This window comes from Amblyomma maculatum, chromosome 1 (genome assembly GCF_055883805.1).
Source record: "Amblyomma maculatum isolate TAMU_Amacu chromosome 1, ASM5588380v1, whole genome shotgun sequence".
NCBI classification, from domain to species: domain Eukaryota; kingdom Metazoa; phylum Arthropoda; class Arachnida; order Ixodida; family Ixodidae; genus Amblyomma; species Amblyomma maculatum.
The window spans coordinates 503,584,077-503,605,494 of NC_139344.1; the positions used below are offsets into that span (position 1 = coordinate 503,584,077).

The 21,418-nt window shown below is 47.3% G+C and overlaps 1 protein-coding gene across 1 annotated transcript; it reads left to right on the forward strand.

The window, feature by feature from the left end:
* Nucleotides 1-1,952: 1,952 nt before the first annotated feature.
* LOC146210345 (programmed cell death protein 4-like) lies at nucleotides 1,953-3,113 on the forward strand (the record flags this gene model as incomplete). Its single annotated transcript, XM_084582335.1, has 1 exon — nucleotides 1,953-3,113. A coding segment is annotated over one exon (1,152 nt), but the record flags the coding sequence as incomplete, so codon positions are not given.
* Between the last annotated feature and the right edge of the window lie 18,305 nt (nucleotides 3,114-21,418).

A 21,418-nucleotide genomic window follows, 5' to 3' on the forward strand; every position in this document is an offset into this window, starting at 1 on the left:
CAACCTTAGATATGCGGATGATACAACTTTAATGGCAGAAAGTGAAGTGGAACTCAAGAGACTTCTGATCCGCGTACAGGAAGAGAGTGAGAAGTTTGGGCTTAAACTGAACATTAAAAAGACAAAGATCATGGCGTCTTGCCCTATCAAGTCCTGGAGCATCAATGGACCAGAAGTGGAAGCTGTGACAGATTTTCTGTTCTTGGGCTCCAAGATTACCTCGGAAGGAGACTGCAGCCATGAAATTAGGAGACGCCTGCTTCTGGGAAAGAGAGCAATGGTTAGCCTTGACCGCCTAAAAGAGCAGAGACATTAGTCTGCCAACCAAGATCCGTATAACTCGTGCTATGGTCTTTCCAGTTGTGATGTATGGATGCGAGAGTTGGACTGTGAAAAAGGCTGACCGCCGAAGAATTGACGCGTTTGAATTGTGGTGCTGGCGAAGACTCTTGAGAGTTCCTTGGTCTGCCAGAAGATCAAATCAGTCGATATTGTCGACCATAAACCCTGACTGCTCATTGGAGGGTCAAATTTTAAAGTTAAAGCTCAGCTACTTTGGTCATCTGATGAGAAGAGAGGAGTCGCTGGAGAAAGATTTGATGTTGGAAAAGGTTGAGGGTCGCCGGAGAAGGGGTAGGCAGCGAACGCGTTGGTTAGATGGCATCCTCGAGGCACTGCAGATGAAGTTATGTGATGTTAGAAAAATAGTGAGAGACCGGAAAGCGTGGCGTGACATGGTCCATAGGGTCACGAAGAGTCGGACACGACTGAACGACTAAACTGAACTAACCAAGCCTAATGAACGTGCCTTAGTGGCCTATAGGGGTAACGTGAATGCCAGGGTCCTAGCAGGCTGATTCTGACATAACCGTCCCATGTGAAACGAGAGACCCAAGTTGGCAGCTCCTGCCGACCGCTTGAGTTGGTAGCCCAGCTCTCACCCTAGTGTCACGTGGGGTGTGACGTCACAGCGTCACATGGGTAAGACGTGGCTACCGGCCGCGCTACTTTGAAGGCTCGAAACCTAGAGTAGTATTGCTTTCACAATAAAACCCATAAACTGGATTTGAAAATTTCCTTGACACTCAATTCAAGATTATGCCACCAAACTGATGATTCTGCAATCACCATATGAAAGTGAAAGGTGATGTAGCCTAGCCTCAAAGCTGTGCAAATAACTTTTTCTTCTTGTGGCCCACCTAGGCCACTGCTATGCTAATAAATGGGCTGCAAATTGACTTTATAGCATGATACAGATTTAAATTTGACAGTGGGACAGTATGAGGCCCTTTCCACAGTCACTTCAACCCCCCCCCCCCCCCCAAAAAAAAAAGTCCACTATTGTGAGGAACTCTGCACGTGAGGCAGATTCTTTAGCCACTAGGTCATCACTATGCACCTCAGTTTGCTTACAGGAATGGCCAGTAATGTTGACAACTGTTTTTCATTTGTAGACAATTTTATAGCTTATAAAACCCTTGTCTAGGAGAATATGCACCCATCAATGTGAGACTCTGAAACAAAGAACTGCTTATCTATGCTGTTGATTAAACTACTGGACAGTGCCGAGGAGCATAATTCTGAATGGTCCATAAAAAGACCATTGTGTTGTATAGTCCAGAATGAGATCTCATTATTTCAGGACCTTGATCACACCATGCGTCAAATTGTGTATTCTGCAGAACAGCAGGCGTTCTCATTACAGTTGCCATTTTTGCTGGCAAGTAGAAGATGATCACATCAATACTAATTTCATTATTGAAGTCGTGCCTAAGTTTGAAACTGCCACACTCGAAAAGACAAAAATGCAGACTGCTGTTTGGTGTGCAGCATCCAATGAAATATTCCAAGTTTCTTAAAGTATCCTATTTCACCTAGCTGGGGGGACAAGCCACGGCCAATACCTACCATGTTAGTGACTTGTTTCAAAACTTGAGCTTATATATTAAATATGTCCAGTTTTGCCAGCAGCTACTAGAACGCACCCCCAGTATCGCAAAAACAGCCGGAGGCCTAGGAATGGCCACGGACGTGGACAGCCTAAGAAAGGTGGTGCAGGCGGAAAGGGTACTTGGGGCAAGCCTGGGAGCGAAATTTCACTCGAAGACGATGACATTTCAGCAGCCGACGTCAGGGACCCAAACTACGACTCGGACAACCAGGAAAACTGCGAGTTTGATACCATAACACCAGAGCTTATGGAGGAGGAGTTTGAAAAAACTGTCTACCCTTTGTTGCTGGAATACTTTGAGCATGGAGACACCAGTGAGGTGGTTCTGTCTTTGGAAGAGTACAACCTGCACCAGATTCGGCCAAACCTTGTAAGCCTGGCCATATCACTGGCTATGGAGCGTAAGCCGTCACATCGGGAGATGACATCTGTGCTGCTCTCAGACATGTACGGTCGCATCCTCTCGGAGCCTGACTTTGAGAAGGGCTTTCAGCTGCTGCTCAAAAGCTTGCCTGACCTGGTGCTTGACACACCAGATGCCACTATGGTGCTTGGAAACTTCCTGGCGCGGGCTGTGGCAGATGACTGCGTGCCGCCAAAATATGTGCAACTCAATCTGGAAGAAACGGATTGTCAATTATCCATGCAGACACTGCAACATGCCACCAATCTGTTGAATATGAAACATGGACTGGTTCGTTTGGACAATGTATGGGGCATGGGAGGAGGCATGCGTCCTGTCAAATATCTTGTAAAGAAGATTCAAATGTTGCTCAAGGAGTATTTCTGCTCTGGGGATGTCAATGAAGCCATTCGCTGCTTGCGAGACTTGGAAGTGCCACACTTCCATCATGAGCTGGTCTATGAGGCTGTGGTCATGGTGATCGAAGACATGGGTGACATGGCCATGGAGCTTATGTGTAAGCTGCTCAGAACTCTTGATGAGAGCGTAATTGTGACTCCAGAACAGATGAAACGGGGCTTTGACAGGGTTTTCCAGGATATGCCAGACATTTGTATTGATGTTCCTCCTGCATACACAGTGTTAGAGAAGTTCATTGGCAAGTGCACAGGTGCAGGTTTCTTGTCCCCAGATATTGGAAAAGCAATGCCAATACATACCAAACTTTGCCCGCTTTATCAAGCATACTGAACCTGTGGTTTTTCGATCCTGTAAGTACAGTTTTTTATATGGACAGAACCAATGCTACCATAATAGAGTTGAACGTTGAGCTAGTTGGTCACGCATCTCTTGGAAGAAGGCAGCAGAGCAGGTAACAACACAAAACATAAGAAGCACACACAAACACAAGGACAACGCTGCACTGACAACTACATTGACCAGAACCCGCATATCTTCTCCCTTCACTTCAACGGCACCAAACAGAGCTAGAGGAATGTGTGTGCGGGTTAACAACCAGGGCTTCAACTCTGTATGCAAAACTTCGCACCGGACAAGGTACTCCAAGTGCATTCAGGGATTCCCTTGCAATACGGAAAGAAATATATTGGACATACAGGAAGAGGTATCAATGACAGGATTAGAGAACACGCTATGGCAATATCGGACAAGCCTGGCACTAATCTCGCGGTGCACTGAAAAGACTGCGTTGTTTGTAAAGACCAAAAATGTCCATCTGACCTTCACAATGTTAAGGTTATGAAAAGGATGAAGGATAAGTTAGCAAGAGAAATTTATGAAGCATATGCAATCAGTGACTCGGGAGACCAATGTGTCGGTATGCCTTCAGTGGTATTGTTGAAGACGGAATTAGAATTTCTGCGCAAGCCGGCAGGACGTTTATTTATTTCAGAAATACTTCCAGCCTTCACAGAAGGCCCTAGGCAGGAGTGGGATTACATGCACTGTTAAAACACACAGCAGAAAAGAAAAACCAGCTTAACAAGAGGAAAAACCTAAGAAATAAAAAATCATCCCGGTGTCGACCTGCCACCAAAAAATGGATTAAAATACTCACACATCAACACGCTGTTCATACAGTAATATTGACCACCCAAATAAAAGAATAAAAAAGATACATTAAAAGCAGACATATGAAACCACATGCGCAAGGAAATGGTAGGAGCAATACAGGAGCAAAATACCCGAACAGATAAACAACGGCAAACCACACGTACTAGAAACGCCAACAGTAATAAAGAAGCACTGCACTTGAATATATCAAGAACAATTTTTCAATTTTGATAACATAGACTCGACGGTCGGGCATTCTGCAATATCAGCAGGAAGTGCATTCCACTCGCTGACTGTTCTAGGGAAGAAAGAATTTTTAAACACGTTGGTTTTGCAAGTGTATTCTTTCATTTTTTTAGAATGATTTGCACGCGTATTGCGCCGAATAACAGGTTCGATATATAGCTTCTGGTTTATTCCTAGCTTAGAATAGTAGAGAAGATGAATGTACTTCAGTCGTTCATGAAAGCGACGTACGTAACTGCAGAGGATCTAAATTAGCTTTTTGCACTAGAGCGGTTGCTGAAGTGTGCCAACTGTACGAACTATAAACAAACCTTGCCGATTTCTTTTGGATGTTTTCGAGTTTGTTAATACTTATCTTAGTATAAGGATCCCATACCACTGAAGCGTATTCAAGAAGTGGCCTGATAAATGTTTTGTAAGCTAGAACTTTTATTTCTTGTAGACTGGCGTAGGGTTCTTCGCAAGTAACAAAGTTTTTGCATCGCCTTTTTTTCAATGTAACACACATGTTCATTCCATCTGAGATCAGAGGTTAGAATCACACCTAAACATTTATAACTTTCAACGGATGCTAGGAGGTGACTATTAATGGAGTAGGGAAAGGTTAGGGGCTTCCTTTTACGAGTGATTGTCATTGCTACTGTTTTCTTCTTATTTATTTTCATTTGCCATGTTGTGCACCAGTTTTCTATTTTAGCTAGCGATAAATTTAACTCAGACTGGTCATTCGGATGTTTAATTTCATTGTAAATAATGCAATCATCTGCGAAAAGTTTTATTTTCACGGACACATTGCTGATGATATCGTTAATAAATACTAAAAAGAAAAGAGGCTCCAGAACAGATCCCTGCGGAATGCCCGACCGGACCGGCCCATAACTGGAACATGCACCTTCAATCGACACGCACTGGTGCCGCGACGAAAGATACGTCGCTATCCAGGAAAGCAATGTGTCATTTCTAAGTAATGGTTGCAGTTTTAATAACAGCTTTTGGTGGGAAACGCAGTGAAATGCTTTCTCAGAATCTAAAAAGATAATATCTATTTGGCTCTGTCTATCTATAGCTGCCGTAAAATCATGTACTGCCTCAAGTAGTTGTGTGACTGTTGACACCCCCCCCCCCCCCCCCCGCGGAAACCGTGCTGCCGAGGATCTATGTAATTGTGTTTTTCAAGATAAGTGGATATGTGTTTAAAGATGATATGTTCCATAATTTTTCCGCATGTGCACAAAAGTGAAATTGGTTTTTAAGACGAAAGAAGCAATTTGTTTTCTGATTTGGGTATCGGTGTGATTTTAGCATACTTCCAATCGTTAGGAAGTGCTGCTTCTGACAGAGATTTCCTAAATATGAGCGATAGATACTTAGCGCACCATTCTGCATACCTGAAAAGAAAGGCATTGGGTATCCCATCAATTCCCTGCGACTTCTTAATATTAATATTGCCACCTAGCGTTGCCAGGTGGCGCATGACTGAGGTGTGAAAGGAGGACGAAGTGGAAGAGGACGACAAAGTGTCGCTTGCACGTTTGCGTCTGTGCTGCTGTGTTCTTGTGTCTGGGCTACCCCCTGCTATCATTGGTATCCTTAGTCGCCGTGTACGTGACATTCTGGTGGAGCTGCTGGGTAAAAACGATCGCCTATGCAAGAATCTCCATCTACAAGACGTCGCGCCAGCCCTGTACCATTGGACACCCCCGTGCATCGCTCCAGTCGACGGCTCCAGGGACTGTCTCCGGAGTTTCAGCCATCACCCGCCGCCATGACATCTAGTGCTCCTGCGCAGCAGGTGACGGGCGTCGCACCGGCCTGTAACTACACCTTGCAGGCCCCTCGGGTACCGAAGACTTTCCATGGGGACCTCTTTGAGGATGTGGAGGACTGGTTCCTTCAGTTTGAACGTGTCGCTGCATTCAACCAGTGGGACGATGCTGCCAAACTAAGGAACGTCTACTTCAGCCTTGAGGACGGCGCCCGTATCTGGTTCGAGAACCGAGAGCAAGCATTTTCTGAAGAACAGCGCGACTTCGACAAGGACGGAAGGAAGACAACACGGACAGGCGCTGTCTTCCTTCCGTCCTTGTCGAAGTCGCGCTGTTCTTCAGAAAATGTCATACCAACTCGCCCAAGCATCAGTTCTAGCAAGCATTAACTTCGTGGCGGGAATTCCGTCGTCAACTGCTCGAGGCTTACACTAGCGCAGATCGTCGCGAGCATGCAGAACGTGCCATTCACTCTCGCATCCAAAGGCCGAATGAGAGTGTCCAAGCATACGTCGAGGACATGACGCGCCTCTTCAGGCGAGCCGATCCCACCATGTCCGAGGACAAAAAGGTCAGGCACTTGATGCAGGGTTTGAAAGAGCAGTTGTTCGCAGGCCTTGTGCGAAACCCACCGTCGACTGTAAACGGATTCCTTGCGGAGGCCACCACAATCGAAAAGGTGCTACACCAACGTGCCGTGGCTTATGACCGACCTTTTCATACAAGCACAATCGCGGAATCATTTGCATCTTCAGAGCGGCATCCCGATGCATTGCGCGAACTGATTCGCAGCGTCGTGCGCGAAGAACTAAGCAAGTTCTGGAGCCCTCTGCAGCAATCGCCATCTTCCGTTTCTGCTATAGTGCGGGAGGAGGTGCGGCAGGCACTCAAGAGCCCTCTTTCGCCTGTTGTTCCGAGCCCGCCATTGCTGTCGGGGACCGACAATCGTCCCACATATGCGGAAGTTCTGCAGAGTCAGGCTCCCCCTTCACCACCGCCCATTCTCGCGTCACCTACAGTTCCGCTGCCCTCGGTGCAGCCAGTGCAGTACTTCGACAATCGTCCGCTGCCCCGACGCAAAGCCGACATTTGGCGCACGCCTGACCGCCGTCCGCTTTGCTTCCACTGCGGTGAACCAGGACATCTCTACCGGGATTGTCCGTATCGACGCCTCGGTCTCCACGGCTTCCGCATCGACTCGCCTCCTCCCCGGTTTGGTCAACGACCCCGAGTTATTGAGGAGTACCTGGCGGAGCAGCGTTCTTCATCTCGTTCGCAGCGTCAGCCCCGCTCCCCTTCGCCAAGGCGCTCCTCCTCGTTCACTCACGGTTCCTCGCGAGAGGACCAAGGCCGCTCGTCTAGCCCTGGTCGGGAAAACTGAAAACAGCGACCTTCGGGGGCGAGGCCGCTGGCAGTCGCTGCGTTGAAGACCTCCCGTCGTCGTCGCTTCGATCCGACCGCGAGCTGCTGGTACCGTCACCTAGGGAAGCAAAAAGCGTTTCTCTGGACATTCCGGTTATTTTAGACGGTCGCACTACGGTCAATGCATTAGTGGACACCGGTGCCGATTATTCAATTTTGAGTGGTCGCATGGCGACTGTTTTGAGGAAGGTGCTCACTGCTTGGCCAGGTGTGTACCTTCGAACCGCCGGCGGTCATATAGTTACTCCAAAGGGGATGTGCACGGCTCGCATTCAGATTAACGGACGTACGTTCGTCGTTAGTTGCGTTGTTTTAAGTGACTGCTCCCGTGACCTTATCCTCGGCATTGACTTTCTGCGGGAGCACGGAGCGGTTATCGACCTGCGAAATAGACTCGTCACGTTTTCGATGGGACAATCTACTGAACAAGATAGTAGCAGTCCTTGCAATACCGCACTTCGTGTTTCCGCTGAGAGCGTCTCGCTGCCGCCGCGAAGCAGTGCTCTTGTGGAAGTTACCTGTGACGATTTCCGTACCGGTGATGCTGTAGCGGAGGCGAACCATACACTCCTGCTTGCTCATGGCATTTGCGCTCCCCGAAGTTTATTGTCGTTTCACAATGGCCGGGCTGCACTCCTTGTCACAAATTTTTCTAATGAGTACCGACACTTGTTCCCGGGGACTGCTATCGCTTTTGCTGACCATGTTGCGCACGATCCGGTCTGTTTTGCATCCACGGCAGTAGAAACTAACGAGCCATCTCTTGACAACATCGACATTAACTGCCACTTGTCGAAGGAGAAACGGCGGGCTTTAGAGCAACTGCTGCTAGACTTCAAGCACTGCTTTGCTTCTTCCTCGAAGGTTCGTCAAACGCCCATCACACAACATCGCATCATTACTTATGACGACGCTCGCCCAATACGACAGCAGCCTTATCGTGTGTCTGCGAAAGAACGAGAAGTGATCCAGACGCAAGTTCAGGAGATGCTGGATGATGGTGTTGTGCAGCCTTCACAAAGTCCGTGGTCTTCACCAGTAGTCCTTGTCAAAAAGAAAGACGGCACTCTTCGATTTTGCGTCGACTATCGGAAATTGAATAATGTGACAAAGAAAGATGTATACCCGTTGCCGCGCATCGATGACTCACTGGACAGATTGCGACGTGCGAAGTATTTTTCATCTATTGATTTAAAAAGCGGCTATTGGCAAATTGAAGTAGACGAAAGAGACCGAGAAAAAACCGCATTTGTCACTCCAGATGGCCTATATGAATTCAAAGTACTCCCATTTGGATTGTGCTCTGCCCCAGCTACATTCCAAAGGATGATGGACACCGTCCTCACTGGCCTCAAGTGGCAGATCTGTCTTGTGTACTTGGACGATGTAGTTGTTTTTTCCGAAACATTTAAACAACACCTCGAACGCCTTCGAGCTGTCCTGGAAGCCCTCCGTTCTGCTGGAAGCCCTCCGGATGGGGTGCGCCCGGATCCCGATAAGACTGCTGCCGTCGCACGATTTCCCGTTCCAGCTAATAAGAAGGCTGTTCAGCGCTTCCTCGGCCTGTGCGCATATTATCGGCGTTTCATTGCGGACTTTTCTCAGATCGCAGAACCTCTGACGCGCCTTACAAGGAAGGACACCTCCTTTGTGTGGAACTCTGAGCAGCAGATGGCCTTCTCTTTGCTTCGTGAGCGCCTTCAAACATCCCCTGTTCTGGCGCACTTCGATGAAGCGGCTGACACTGAGGTACACACTGACGCCAGTAGTATCGGTCTTGGCGCGGTCCTTGTTCAGCATCAAGACGGGTTTGAGCGAGTAATAGCCTATGCTAGCCGCACTCTCTCTCGTGCCGAAATGAACTATTCCACCTCAGAAAAGGAATGCCTGGCGGTCGTATGGGCTACTATGAAGTTTCGTCCCTATCTTTACGGCCGGCCATTTAAAGTCGTCACCGACCATCATTGTTTGTGCTGGCTGGCAAATCTGCGAGACCCATCTGGACGACTTGCACGCTGGAGTTTACGGCTTCAGGAGTTTGACATAACCATTGTTTACAAGTCCGGCCGCAAACACGAAGACGCCGACACGCTGTCACGAGCACCCATTGACACTGGCGATACTACAGCCGATGACGATAGCGGTTTTCTAGGAGCCCTCAGCGCATCTGAGCTCAGGGATCGACAAAGAGCTGATCCAGACATCCTTCCACTCATCGATTATCTGGAAGGGCGTGATACGATTCTGCCTCGACACCTATCTCGGCACCTTGGTTCCTTCTGCATAAGGCAAGGCGTCTTGTATAAAAGAAACTCCCAGAGCCAAGACAGAACTTACCTTCTGGTAGTGCCATGCGAGCTCCGTGAGGATATTCTCCTTGCTTGCCATGATGAACCAACGTCTGGTCATTTGGGCTGCTCACGGACTCTTGCTCGAGTGCGCAACATGTATTACTGGCCAGGACTTTCCGCAGCAGTGAAACGCTATGTACGAAGCTGTCGCGAATGCCAGCGCCGTAAAACACCGCCCCAGAAGCCTGCCGGATTTCTCAAGCCCGTTAAAGTACCCCGCATTCCGTTCGACCAAATTGGAATGGATCTCCTTGGCCCTTTCCCTTTGTCGCAGGCCGGAAACAAATGGATAGTAGTCGCTACTGACTACCTGACTCGATACGCTGAGACAAAGGCAATCCCTCATGCCACAGCTTCCGAAGTAGCAGAGTTTTTCATGCACAACATAGTCTTGCGGCATGGCGCCCCTTCCTACGTCATTACCGACAGAGGGACAGCTTTCACTTCACAGCTGATCGACTGCATATTTGAGCTGAGTTGCACGACCCATCGCAAAACCACAGCGTACCATCCACAAAGCAATGGCCTTACAGAAAGATTGAATAAGACGATTGCGGACATGTTGGCAATGTACGTCGATGTGCAGCACAAGACCTGGGACGAGGTGCTGCCGTACGTTACATTTGCGTATAATACAGCCTTACAAGAGACAACGCGCTTCACACCATTTCGACTTGTTTACGGACGCGAAGTTCAGAGCATGCTCGATTCCATGCTCCCGTGCCCAGATGATGACCAGCTATCCTCAGATGCCCAGCAATATGCCATCCGCGCTGAGGAAGCCCGCCAGCTCGCCCGTGTGCACATTGGGCAGCAGCAGACCACTGACGCGCATCGTTACAACCTCCGGCACCGCCAGGTTGACTACAAGCCTGGAGACCAAGTCTGGTATGGACACCAGTTCGCCGTCCAGGCTTGTCAGAGAAACTCCTTTCCCGCTACTTCGGGCCGTACAAAGTGTTGCGCCGTGTGAGTGACCTCAGTTATGAAGTTATCCCAGACGGTGCCACACAACCAAAACGTCGAAAGCACAGCTCGGACATTGTGCACATTGTGCGACTGAAGCCGTACTACCACCGATAGCGTATGGCCACCCGCTGTGACCACTCTCTTGCTTTTCACACCATTTTTACCGGCCCTTCTCATTTTTTCGGAGGGAGGGGGTAATGCCACCTAGCGTTGCCAGGTGGCGCATGACTGAGGTGTGAAAGGAGGACGAAGTGGAAGAGGACGACAAAGTGTCGCTTGCACGTTTGCGTCTGTGCTGCTGTGTTCTTGTGTCTGGGCTACCCCCTGCTATCATTGGTATCCTTAGTCGCCGTGTACGTGACAATATCAAGTAAGAGCGATAGAACGCCTCCTTCAGATATACATATATTATTTATCGGAGGGTTCGTGTTATTGACTGCGAACTGCGGTATGTTGCCATCGTAATCGTTGCCATCGTATATAGGGAGCAGAAAAACTGATTAAAAGAATTCGCTATTTCATATTTGTCAGTGCCAGTTACATCTGCAATGGACATAGCGGGGAATGGGTCTTTTCTAGATGAAAAATGTCGCCAAAACTTAACAGGAGATGAAAGAAGAAAGTTTTTCATTGTTATATCGTGGTAGTTATATTTTGCTGTTTTTATTGAACTCTTGAGCTGTTGGCGCATGCCGGTAAGTTTCAGAACGTTGGCCGCAGAGGGGCACTGCCGGATTTTTTTTCTCATCTTTTTCGTTTTCCGTTTTAAACGTACAATTTCTTTAGTGATCCCGGGATTTGTGTTGTGTACAAATTTGCAACTACGTGGCACATACTCATTCACACATTTCAATGCAAGATTTTTAAACATTAACCATAAACTGTTGACACAGTATGAATCAGACTCATAACAAGACGTGAAATATGAAAAGGAGTTATCTAGTGTGTCCAAAACACCAACGTCATCAGCACGTGTGAAGTTCAGAAGTACACGTTTTTCTTTCTTGCAATTCATAATGGCGTTGAGATGCAAGTTTAGGCACACCATCTTACAATCCAATAAGCCCTCCACAACCTGCAGTTCTGGATTACGACGAAGCAATTCACCCGATACAAAAAATAAATCTAAAATAGAGGCGGTACCATTTTGAATACGTTAAAGACAAGGAAGAAGTTGGCTGCAGACGTGAGGTGAAGGGAGAAGATGTGCGGGTTCTGGTCAATATAGTTGTCAGTGCAGTGTTGTCCTTGTGTTTGTGTGTGCTTTTTATCTTTTGTGTTGTTACTTGCTCTGCTGCCTTCTTCCAAGAGCAATGCAACCAGTATAATTTGAGTTGGCAAACTTCAGTGTTTCTCTGGCTCAGTAGAGGCTGCAAAGTGGCAGCCTCTAGAATTGATCTGTGAAGCTAACATTATTACAAGGGCACTTCAAAACATACCTCCCATAGTTGAAATCAATACTTCAGCACAGAAACCTAGCCCTACTTTGGCATTGTGAAGCGGCATCCATGTGGGAAAGAGTGCTCTTTAAAAAAATAGGCTGTGTGACATGTTGCAATAGAAACAGTATGAAGGAAATGACTTAGATTTTTACCCTTAGATTTTTACCCTGTTGGGGTGGTGAAGTGGTTAGGGCGCTCGACTACTGTGCCCATGGGATGCGGGATCACATCAAGGCCTAAGCGGCCGCTTTTCGATCGAGGCGAAAAGCTAGGCGCCCGAGTGCTGTGCGATGTCAGTGCACGTTGAAGAACCCCACGTGGTCACAATTTGCGGAGTCCTCCACTACAACGTCTCTCATAGCCTGAGCTGCTTTGGGACGTTACACCCCACCCCAAACCTAACCAAACCAAACCTTAGATTTTCAACAACGATTGTGGACCATATGCAAATTCTTTTAGAAGTCAAAATAAGACCACGTACAACTTGCACAGTAGTGAAACAAGGAAGATACTAGTGTCAATGAAACATTTGGACATGACATCACAGAAACTTGTAATGCTAAGTTTTCAATATGCAAGGATTAGAGCACAGAACAATACTCATGGCAACAATTTCGAGTAATATTCCTAGTATCTAGTTTTTTGTGATAACTACTACTTTGCAGTGCAACATGGAGCGAAACTGAGCACGAATGGTGATGTCATTCACTGTGTACTACATTACTTATTTTCCCGAGTACATTTCACAACTGTGTTGCCTCCAAATGTTGGAAGCCTGAGTATTTATGTTTGCATTAAGTTGGTACCTAAGAGCGCTTTCGAGTAGTGCGCAAGTCAGTGCGACACCCTGCAGGTGTGCTTCTGCTGTGTACTGAACAGCATTTCTTTTTTATCTAACGACCCATACACCTACGTCAGTATGATTGACCAGCAGAGCTGCACTCTAGTGGTATCTACAGAGTGGCACTGCCGGCTATATGCCAGCACAAAAGGTATTTCCGCGCATTCCACACATTTTACGAAGTGCAAGGCTGTTCATGCTTATATGAATGCTCAAGATGATAAGCTTCAGATAGCACTGCACTATCAGACAAAAGCAGCACCCTTTCTTTCCTACAATTCGCTCTACACCCCCATGGTGCAATCAAATGCAATGGAATGGATGGTAAAGTACTGCCGCCAAAGGTGCCCTCAGTCTCCTGCAGGGAGAGAGCATGTGTCATTCATGGTGGTTTCATAGCATGAACAGCAGCAAACCACATCACACACTACTGCTATGGCATGCAATAATTAATGGCTGCATAAATTGCGTGCATTGAGACGCAATTTATGAGGGACGGCGAACATGCGTGACGCCATATAATATGCATTTCGGAGCGTATCTGTTGCCACGGCAACCAGTGGCAACCGAGAACAAAGGAACTGACGTAACGTGACGTCTGGCGATGGTGACGATGATGATAGTGTCTGCTTTCATCTGGGCTGGAAACGGAATGTCGCGACAATGTCGCGACAATGGTGATGCTGATGTCACAGTGAAAACCCGCCATTCTGGACCGCCATAGACTGTGCAGGCCTATTAGCATAACCGTATCAAGTGGAATCCCATCATTATTTTAAGTTGGCAGGAATCTAATCCCGTATGAGTCTAATGGTAATTCTTTTTTAACAGTTCGTTGCAGCACATCCCAAAAATAGACGCCCTCCCAACAGTGCAGAAATACATGGCCTATTGTCTCTGGCTGTTTACATATTAAGCAAAGTGAACCCCATGGCAGATAAAAGCCCTTGCTTTCAAAAAACGTTTGTACCGATAATCTTCCTGTATGTAACTTAAAAAAAACGTCTTTACCCCAGGAGACACTGGCATTCTTTTGACACGCTTCAGTTCGTCTTGACCTAGACGGCCGCTATACAAGGCTCTGTACACAGGAACAGAGAAGAAGTCTTCACAAACAGCTTTATACAAGTTCTTCTTTTTCACTGAACTTAAGTATTCTGTCGAGAAGCGAGCTGACAGAATTCGAGCACTGCTGACAACCTCTTTGAAAAAACCAGAAAGACGCCCTGGCATGCTTTCCGTAGCAACACCGAAATTGGGCAACGCCCGCGCGAGCCTCACTTGGCACACAGTGCGCAAAAAGGGGTCGGTAACGTCGCGAAAGAAAATAAATCTGTTTACAAGCTGGCGCACAAATAAGTGAGCAAGCCCGAGACCTCCGTCTTTAATTGGCCGGAACAGGTTATCTCGACTACATCTATCCCAGCTTGATGCCCATACAAACACAGCAAAGATTCGGTGTAGCTTTTGAACACTCAACCTAGAACAATGAAGTGCTTGCATGACGTACCACACCTTGGTAACAAAAAATAGATTACACACAGTGGCTCGTGCAAAGATAGACAGCGGCACTCCTTTCCACTTGTAAGCCTTCTACCGTATTTCCTGAACTTGGGCGCGCCAAAATTGCTTGCTCTCTTTAATGAATTCTAGAGGAACGCCCAAATACTTCACGGGTGTTGTAACCCATGTAACGTTGGCAAAATAGTCAGGCGTTGATGTCCACGCCCCGTGCCAAAAGCCAAGACACTTTCCCCAGTTTACTGGACTTCCTGTGGTCGCACTAAAATCTTTCACAATTTCAACTGCGGCGCGAATACTTTCTTTGTTCGCACAAAACACTGCCACATCATCAGCGTACGCCAAAAGTTTCACCTCAGACATGTACAGTTGAAAGCCCTGAACAGATGGATTTTGCATAATAGACAGGCATAAAGTTTCGATATAAATGCAGAATAGAAGAGGGCTGAGGGGACAACCCTGACGTACCGAACGCCGCACATTTATGGGTTCCCCTAGTTCTTTGTTAACAATGAATCGCGTTGCGCATTTTCGGTACGCCAGGGCTACGACTTCTCTGATAATAGAACCAACATTGATATAATCCAATATTGCAAACAATGCATCATGTGGAACACAGTCAAACGCCTTTTCTAGGTCGAGCTGAAGAAGCGCGACCCTCGCGCAAGCAACGTCACAACATTCCAGCACGCATCTCGCCTTATGAATATTGGTTGTAATGGACCGGCCCTTTATGCCACACGTCTGGTGGGAGCCAACGATATGTTTTATCACTGTTTGTAGCCTGGCTGCCAGAAATTTCATCAGCATTTTGTAATCCAAAATTTGTTAAAGAAATAGGCCTGTATGACGTCACAAATTTTAGTTTGTCTGTTTGGTTTGGCTTAAGAATTAACACTGAGTGTGAGGATGCGAACGAAGGAGGGAGTGCACCAAGTTCATAGCATTCGTTAAATACTGCAGCTAACAATGGGGACAGATCTAGCTTGAATGCTTTATAAAAGGCTGCGCTCAAACCATCCAGCCCAGGCGACTTTCCTGGGTTCAGATTACCAATGGCGCGTTCAACCTCGTCCTCGGAAATCGGCTGCTCTAACTTTTCTTTTGTGATGGAATCCAGTCGTGGCAAGGAGGAAAGAAACACCTGCTTAAACGTCTCCAACTTCATGTCCCGAAAAGCATACAGCTCCTGATAATAGTCGAAGAACGCACGTGCAATGTCGTTCTTATCTGTCACGAGGCTTCCGTTCCATTCTACTTCGGTTATGTCATTTCGATGAGCCTGTGCTTTTTCAAGACCCAGAGCCCGCTTGGTGGGCGGCTCGCCGGCGACCCATCTTTCGGCCCTGGCGCGAACGAGCGCTCCTCGATATCGGTACTCGTCTAATAATTCTATTCTCTTTTTTATCTTTCTGATGAGCTCTTTGTAAACCCCCGGCACCTTACACTCCTGCGCTATTAACTTCTTTAATGTTGATCTTAGGCCTGCTTCTTCTCGCTTTTCGTTATGGCGAATAGAGCTGGCTCTTTCTATCGCTTTCATTTTAATTTCTTGCTTGCACAGTTCCCATTGCTCCCCAATGCTGCTATTAGGTCGTTTATGTATTTCATTTAGCTTCTGTACAATAATTTCGATTAAGTTATCGTCTTCTAAAAGTTTGGAATTCAGCTTCCAAAGGTCCCACACAAAACTTTTGCTTTTGTGTGGGACCTGGGAGCTCCTATAGTGCATTTTACCAGACAATGATCGAAGAAGGACATTGGGATAACAGAATAATTTTTACACTTCGGTATCACATCCAACGTTAAATAAATTCGGTCAAGTCGAGCATGACTAGAACTCTGAAAATGGGTGTATTGCACGCTGCGTGCTCCCTCCAAGCACTCAGCAACATCCTCTAATGAAAACTCTGCAATAATCTGCAACAAACAATCGGTGCTTGCATCTTTAAAGGGGCGGTTAGAGGTTTTGTCTCGGGCGCTTAAAACGCAGTTGAAGTCACTCATAATTATCAGCTGCCTTGTTGAATCTAAGTATCGTTCGATGTTTTTAAAGAAAATGAGCCTGTCTTCAGCTGCTTGGTGCATAAACGCAGAGAATGCGCCATTCACTGTTATGCAAAACCAGGTCACAAACAATCAACCTTCCGCACGTAGACGAAATCACGGCCTGCACTATAAGTCCTGGCAACCGTTTGACAAGAAGAAGGCACCCAGCCGACGTGCCCACTGCGTGACTAACAGCCACTTCGTACCGCGACGGGAAACGCTGCGCCATGCTCCCTGTCTCCAACTCTCCCTCCACTTTAGTTACCTGAACTGCTAGCACGTCTATGTTTTGCTCTGTTAAAAGGCGAAGTACTTGGCTTTGCTTCCTTCTACCAGCCAACCCTCGGACATTGAGCGTTGCAACGTTCAGCGGTGGCGTAGCGGTGCAGTGTTTAAACGTTGCAACGTTGCACCGCTACGCCACCGCTGCCTAGTGCTTACACCTCTCTGTAAATATAACAATGTTCCCCCCCCCCCCCCCCACCTGAGAGAAGGCCTGCGCAAAAGATGCAGAAAGCCGGAGTGAAGGGGCAAGACGCTCGCTGGGCGAGGTAGCGGGTTGTTCTTGGCGCGCGGGTGAGAGGGCCTCGCGGGAGATAGACCAGGCTTTCTGCGAGCTGAGGAATACTGCGACGAGAGGGACGAGCGGTGGGAGGGAATGATGAGTTGTGTGGAGTACCTCTTCGCACCTGCTAAGGGGGAGCACGAGCTGCTTGACTTTGCTACCGGAGATCGAGTCCCAGTTGCTAAGACATGGTGCTTTCAACTTTATAAAAAAAAAGTCTGTCCGTGCATTTTTTGAGTGCCACAGAGGAGGGGAAAATGAGCGAGTGCCTTTGGCGGGTGCGATCGCTCGCGATAGGGGTGGCTAGGGAGGCATGAGGGAGACAGGTAAAAGTGACGTGATATCCGGTTTTGTCAGACCTTTCAAAGGAGGCGGTTAGGTGCGGCTACAGTGCTCTAGAATCTTGGGCAGTGTGTCGTCCGCGCCAGGGAACAATAGAGGAGCGAGGTCGCCGCCGCGATGAAAGCGTGCCTGACACCCAGAGGGCGCTGCCAGTAACAGGTGTGCCAAGGGGTGAGGTGCACCGAGCCGAGCTCCATTCGCTTGCATGCAAAGACGAGCGCAGACCGTCTTCGCGCGTTGATTTGAGGAATTCGTGTTTCGTTGTTCTGCATGTTCTTCGCCGTTTGTTGCGCTTCCTTGGTGTGTTGTTGAAACCTCGTCTGTGCTCTCCACTTGGAACATCTAAGCAATGCGTGCACGACGGAAAAACGACGCAACACAAGGGACAGTGCCGGGCTGCAACAGCGATTACAGCCTGTGCAAGGGAGTTCCTCTCTCTTCCGTGTATCCATCGACGCCGATCGCTGTGAGATTTGGTCACAGAACATCAAGAAAGCAGACAGAGGGCTGAACGAAGCAAGCGTTGTGTGCGAGCGTTTTTTTGAACAAGTTTTCATTCAGCGCACGTATAAAACAATCAGCGGTGAACTAGAGTAGAGGCCGGTCACATACTGATGACGCCGTTCCGACCATCTTTCCGGACGCACCAAAATATGTTCCAAAGTCGCTGCCAAAGAAAATGAAAGTGGGGAACATCTGTGAACAGCGGAGACGGTGTTTACACGACATCTGACGGCGACAGTCCCGAGAAGCCCAACAGGCCAAGAAAAACGAATGTGCCGTCTTTGCCAAAAGTAACCAGGCTGCATGTTTTGCTTCTCACTTGTATTAAAAGCCAATGAGGATTTCCACTTTATCACAACTAGTTAAGAAGTGAGGACAGGTGCCCGCCTTTACATTTGAGATTTAGAGCTTCAGAAGTTTAGTATGAATCCACTGCTACATGGCTGAAAAGCAGATCCTGCAGCCTGGTTACTAAAACACCCGAAATGTGGTCAAGGATCGCCTTGCCACGCTGAGAAAAAGCTTTCCACTAGGCCGAGTGCATGTGAGCTGGATTCTGCCGGAGACAGTAGCAAATTGGCCCTGAAAAAGCTGCCAAAATTGATATGTCGGCCACAAAATCGGTTGAGGAGGCTCTTGTGGCGGAAGTTTCTATAAGAGGAAAAAAGTTGTTCGCAAGACATTTCAACTCCAGTACAGGCGGAGGCACTAATTGAACATGTTAGTGGGTTACAGTAGTGCCCTAGCTGGTGAAGGCATACAACCAGTTGCTGGTGAGTGCTCGTCGTTAAGTGTAAATTTATTTTCCCAGAAGTGTACGCTTGTGGTCAAGGACGGTACGGCGTACCAATTATTGGCATGCTGTGCCATGTTTAAAACCTGAATAAATGACTGTCTGCAGAATGACGTTCCTTGTTATTTTTTTTTTGTCTTTTTTTCCACAACGCAAGAGCTCTATAAAACATTTTGCTATTCAGACAGATTCGCGAGTTTCGAAACACCGCAGGCTTCGAATGAATTTCTTTCTGTGCAACATATTTATCCAAGTGTGTGCAATAGACTCACATAGGTTCGGAAACAGGAGATGCACTCATAACACACGCGATGTGCGACCTAAGCTGTATTTAGCTCGTGGCTAATAGCGCGCACCGCACCAATATTACAGTGAAATATTCTAGTTCACTGTACCAATATCGTCGCTGGCATTACAGCGCCATACAGCAGCGCAGACCATGGAACAATGCATTATGGTTGAAATGTTAAAATTCTTAAGCAAATAGGCGATCACCAAGCATTAAATATCGAATTAAGCGCACCACGCAGTGCAGATACGATGAGCCGACGCTCACGGCAGCGCAGCCAGCGGACGGCTCGCTGTGCACACCTGTTACACGAAGCGCCCTCTGGCCGATGGCGCAGCAGTCATCACAAAAAGAGCCCATGCTCCGCCCTCGCACGAGACACTTCTCAATATTCTAGAGCACTGTAGTGCGGCTATTTGAAAAAATATTCATTAAACTACTTTTCGCTTATTTCTGCTCATAAAGTATGTTTTTTCGGTCACCCTCAATACGATAGCTACGATCTGTGCTAGAAATCTCGGCGGCAATTTTTTTGTTCAGTATACCTTTAACAATGTCATCAGGATTTCGCCCCGTGAAAAGCAATGTTGTGTCATCCGGCTAAATAATTAAGTTACTGGCATTATCTGTGTTAACTAATTCATTTGCATAAAGAGAGAACACGAGGGGCTTCAGGATGCTTCCTTCTGTTATGTTATGCAATCCATCGACATCACTACAGTCAGTTATGTTTAGGGATCTAAATGCATTCACTACCTCATCTTCAGTGGCCGGAGCTAGAAACGCACTTTCACACGTCTGAGCGCTAAGGAAAAGTATGAAATCTAGGTTATGGTTTCTGGTTCTACCAAGAGATGTAAAGTAATCATTAAAAGAGGTCGCTAAATCTGTGCGGGTAATAGCTGTGCCTTCTACTGTAATCTTAGCAACTGGGACTCGATCTCCAGTAACAAAGTCAAGCAGCTCGTGCTCCCCCTTAGCAGGCGCGAAGAGGTACTCTCCAATAGCTGTGCCTTCTACTGTAATCTTAGCAACTGGGACTCGATCTCCAGTAACAAAGTCAAGCAGCTCGTGCTCCCCCTTAGCAGGCGCGAAGAGGTACTCTCCCTTGCGCACGAGTCCCTTTGGGGAGGCCATTAGGGGCCAAGGAAGACAAAGACTAGAATTAAGTACAGCTTTTTCTGGCCAGGCTTACGTAACGCGATACTGCAAGTCACGTCCCGGCTGTCAAATCCGCTCAGACATATATGGACATATATTAGGGTGAGGCTACAAAAAAATATATAAAATAATATGCCTCTGCCCGTGCCACTAGGTATAACGGGCTTAAACCAATAGTAGGAAAAATGAATAGGGATTGCTCCAATAAAATATTTCCGCATTAGAGAGAAAAAAAAAGGAAACAGAAAAAGTAAAAAAAAATCGACTATCCAGCCCAGCCGCCACCACGGGAACGGGCCAGCTCATAGCGGATTTATTTCGTTAGATGATTTCACTGCTGCTGTCGCGTTCTACATATTTCTTGCTGGTAACACTTTGTTTAGATGGTTTTTCCGGGTCGGAGAAGGGTCCGTCGAAGAGGCCGGACTTTTGCCGGGTGGAGGGGGCTGGTGGTACTGGGCTTGTATTGTCCGGATATTTGTTCCTTGGGGAGATGGTTGGTGGCTGCTTGAGTACCTCTGAATTCTTAATGTAGATGAGATTAGAGTTCCCCCACCCCTAATTTTGTTTTAGGTGATTTTCCCCTCCTTCCCCCTCCCCCTCCCCTCCCTTCGTGTACCCTTTCCCTCCATTTCAGTTTTTTATCCTGATTGGTTGGTGGTTCTGAGCCCCGGGGTTCCGGGAAGACTGGTTTTGCTGGAGGAAATAGGGCAAGGCGAGGTGGGAGATGGCCCTCTGCTTGGGGCCCCCTAGCTGTTGAAGATGATGGATATGTTAGAAGAGGGTGAGAAAGGGAGAGAGTTGGAGGATAATGAGACGGAAGGAGGGAATAAGGATTGAAATGAGAAAAAAAACTAAATTAATTTTCTCCTTTTTTGATAAGAGGTGAAGAGAAAAAAAAAAGAGGAAAAAAACTTAGGGAAGGCGAGGTTGTGTTGAACTGGTAATTTGAATGTGGCTACTCTATTGCAATCTTATTCTTGCAAGAAGAAGAATAAGATTGGGATGGAGCGCATTTGGCAAGCACTCGCAGATTATGACTAGCAGCTTACCGGTATCGCTCAAGAGGAAAGCATACAACAGTTGCATCTTACCTGTACTCACCTATGGGGCTGAAACGTGGACGCTAACCAAGAGCGTTCTACTTAAGGTGAGGACAACTTAAAGGGCTATGGAACGAAAAATGGTAGGGGTAACGTTAAGAGATAGAAAGCGTGCAGAGTGGGTCAGA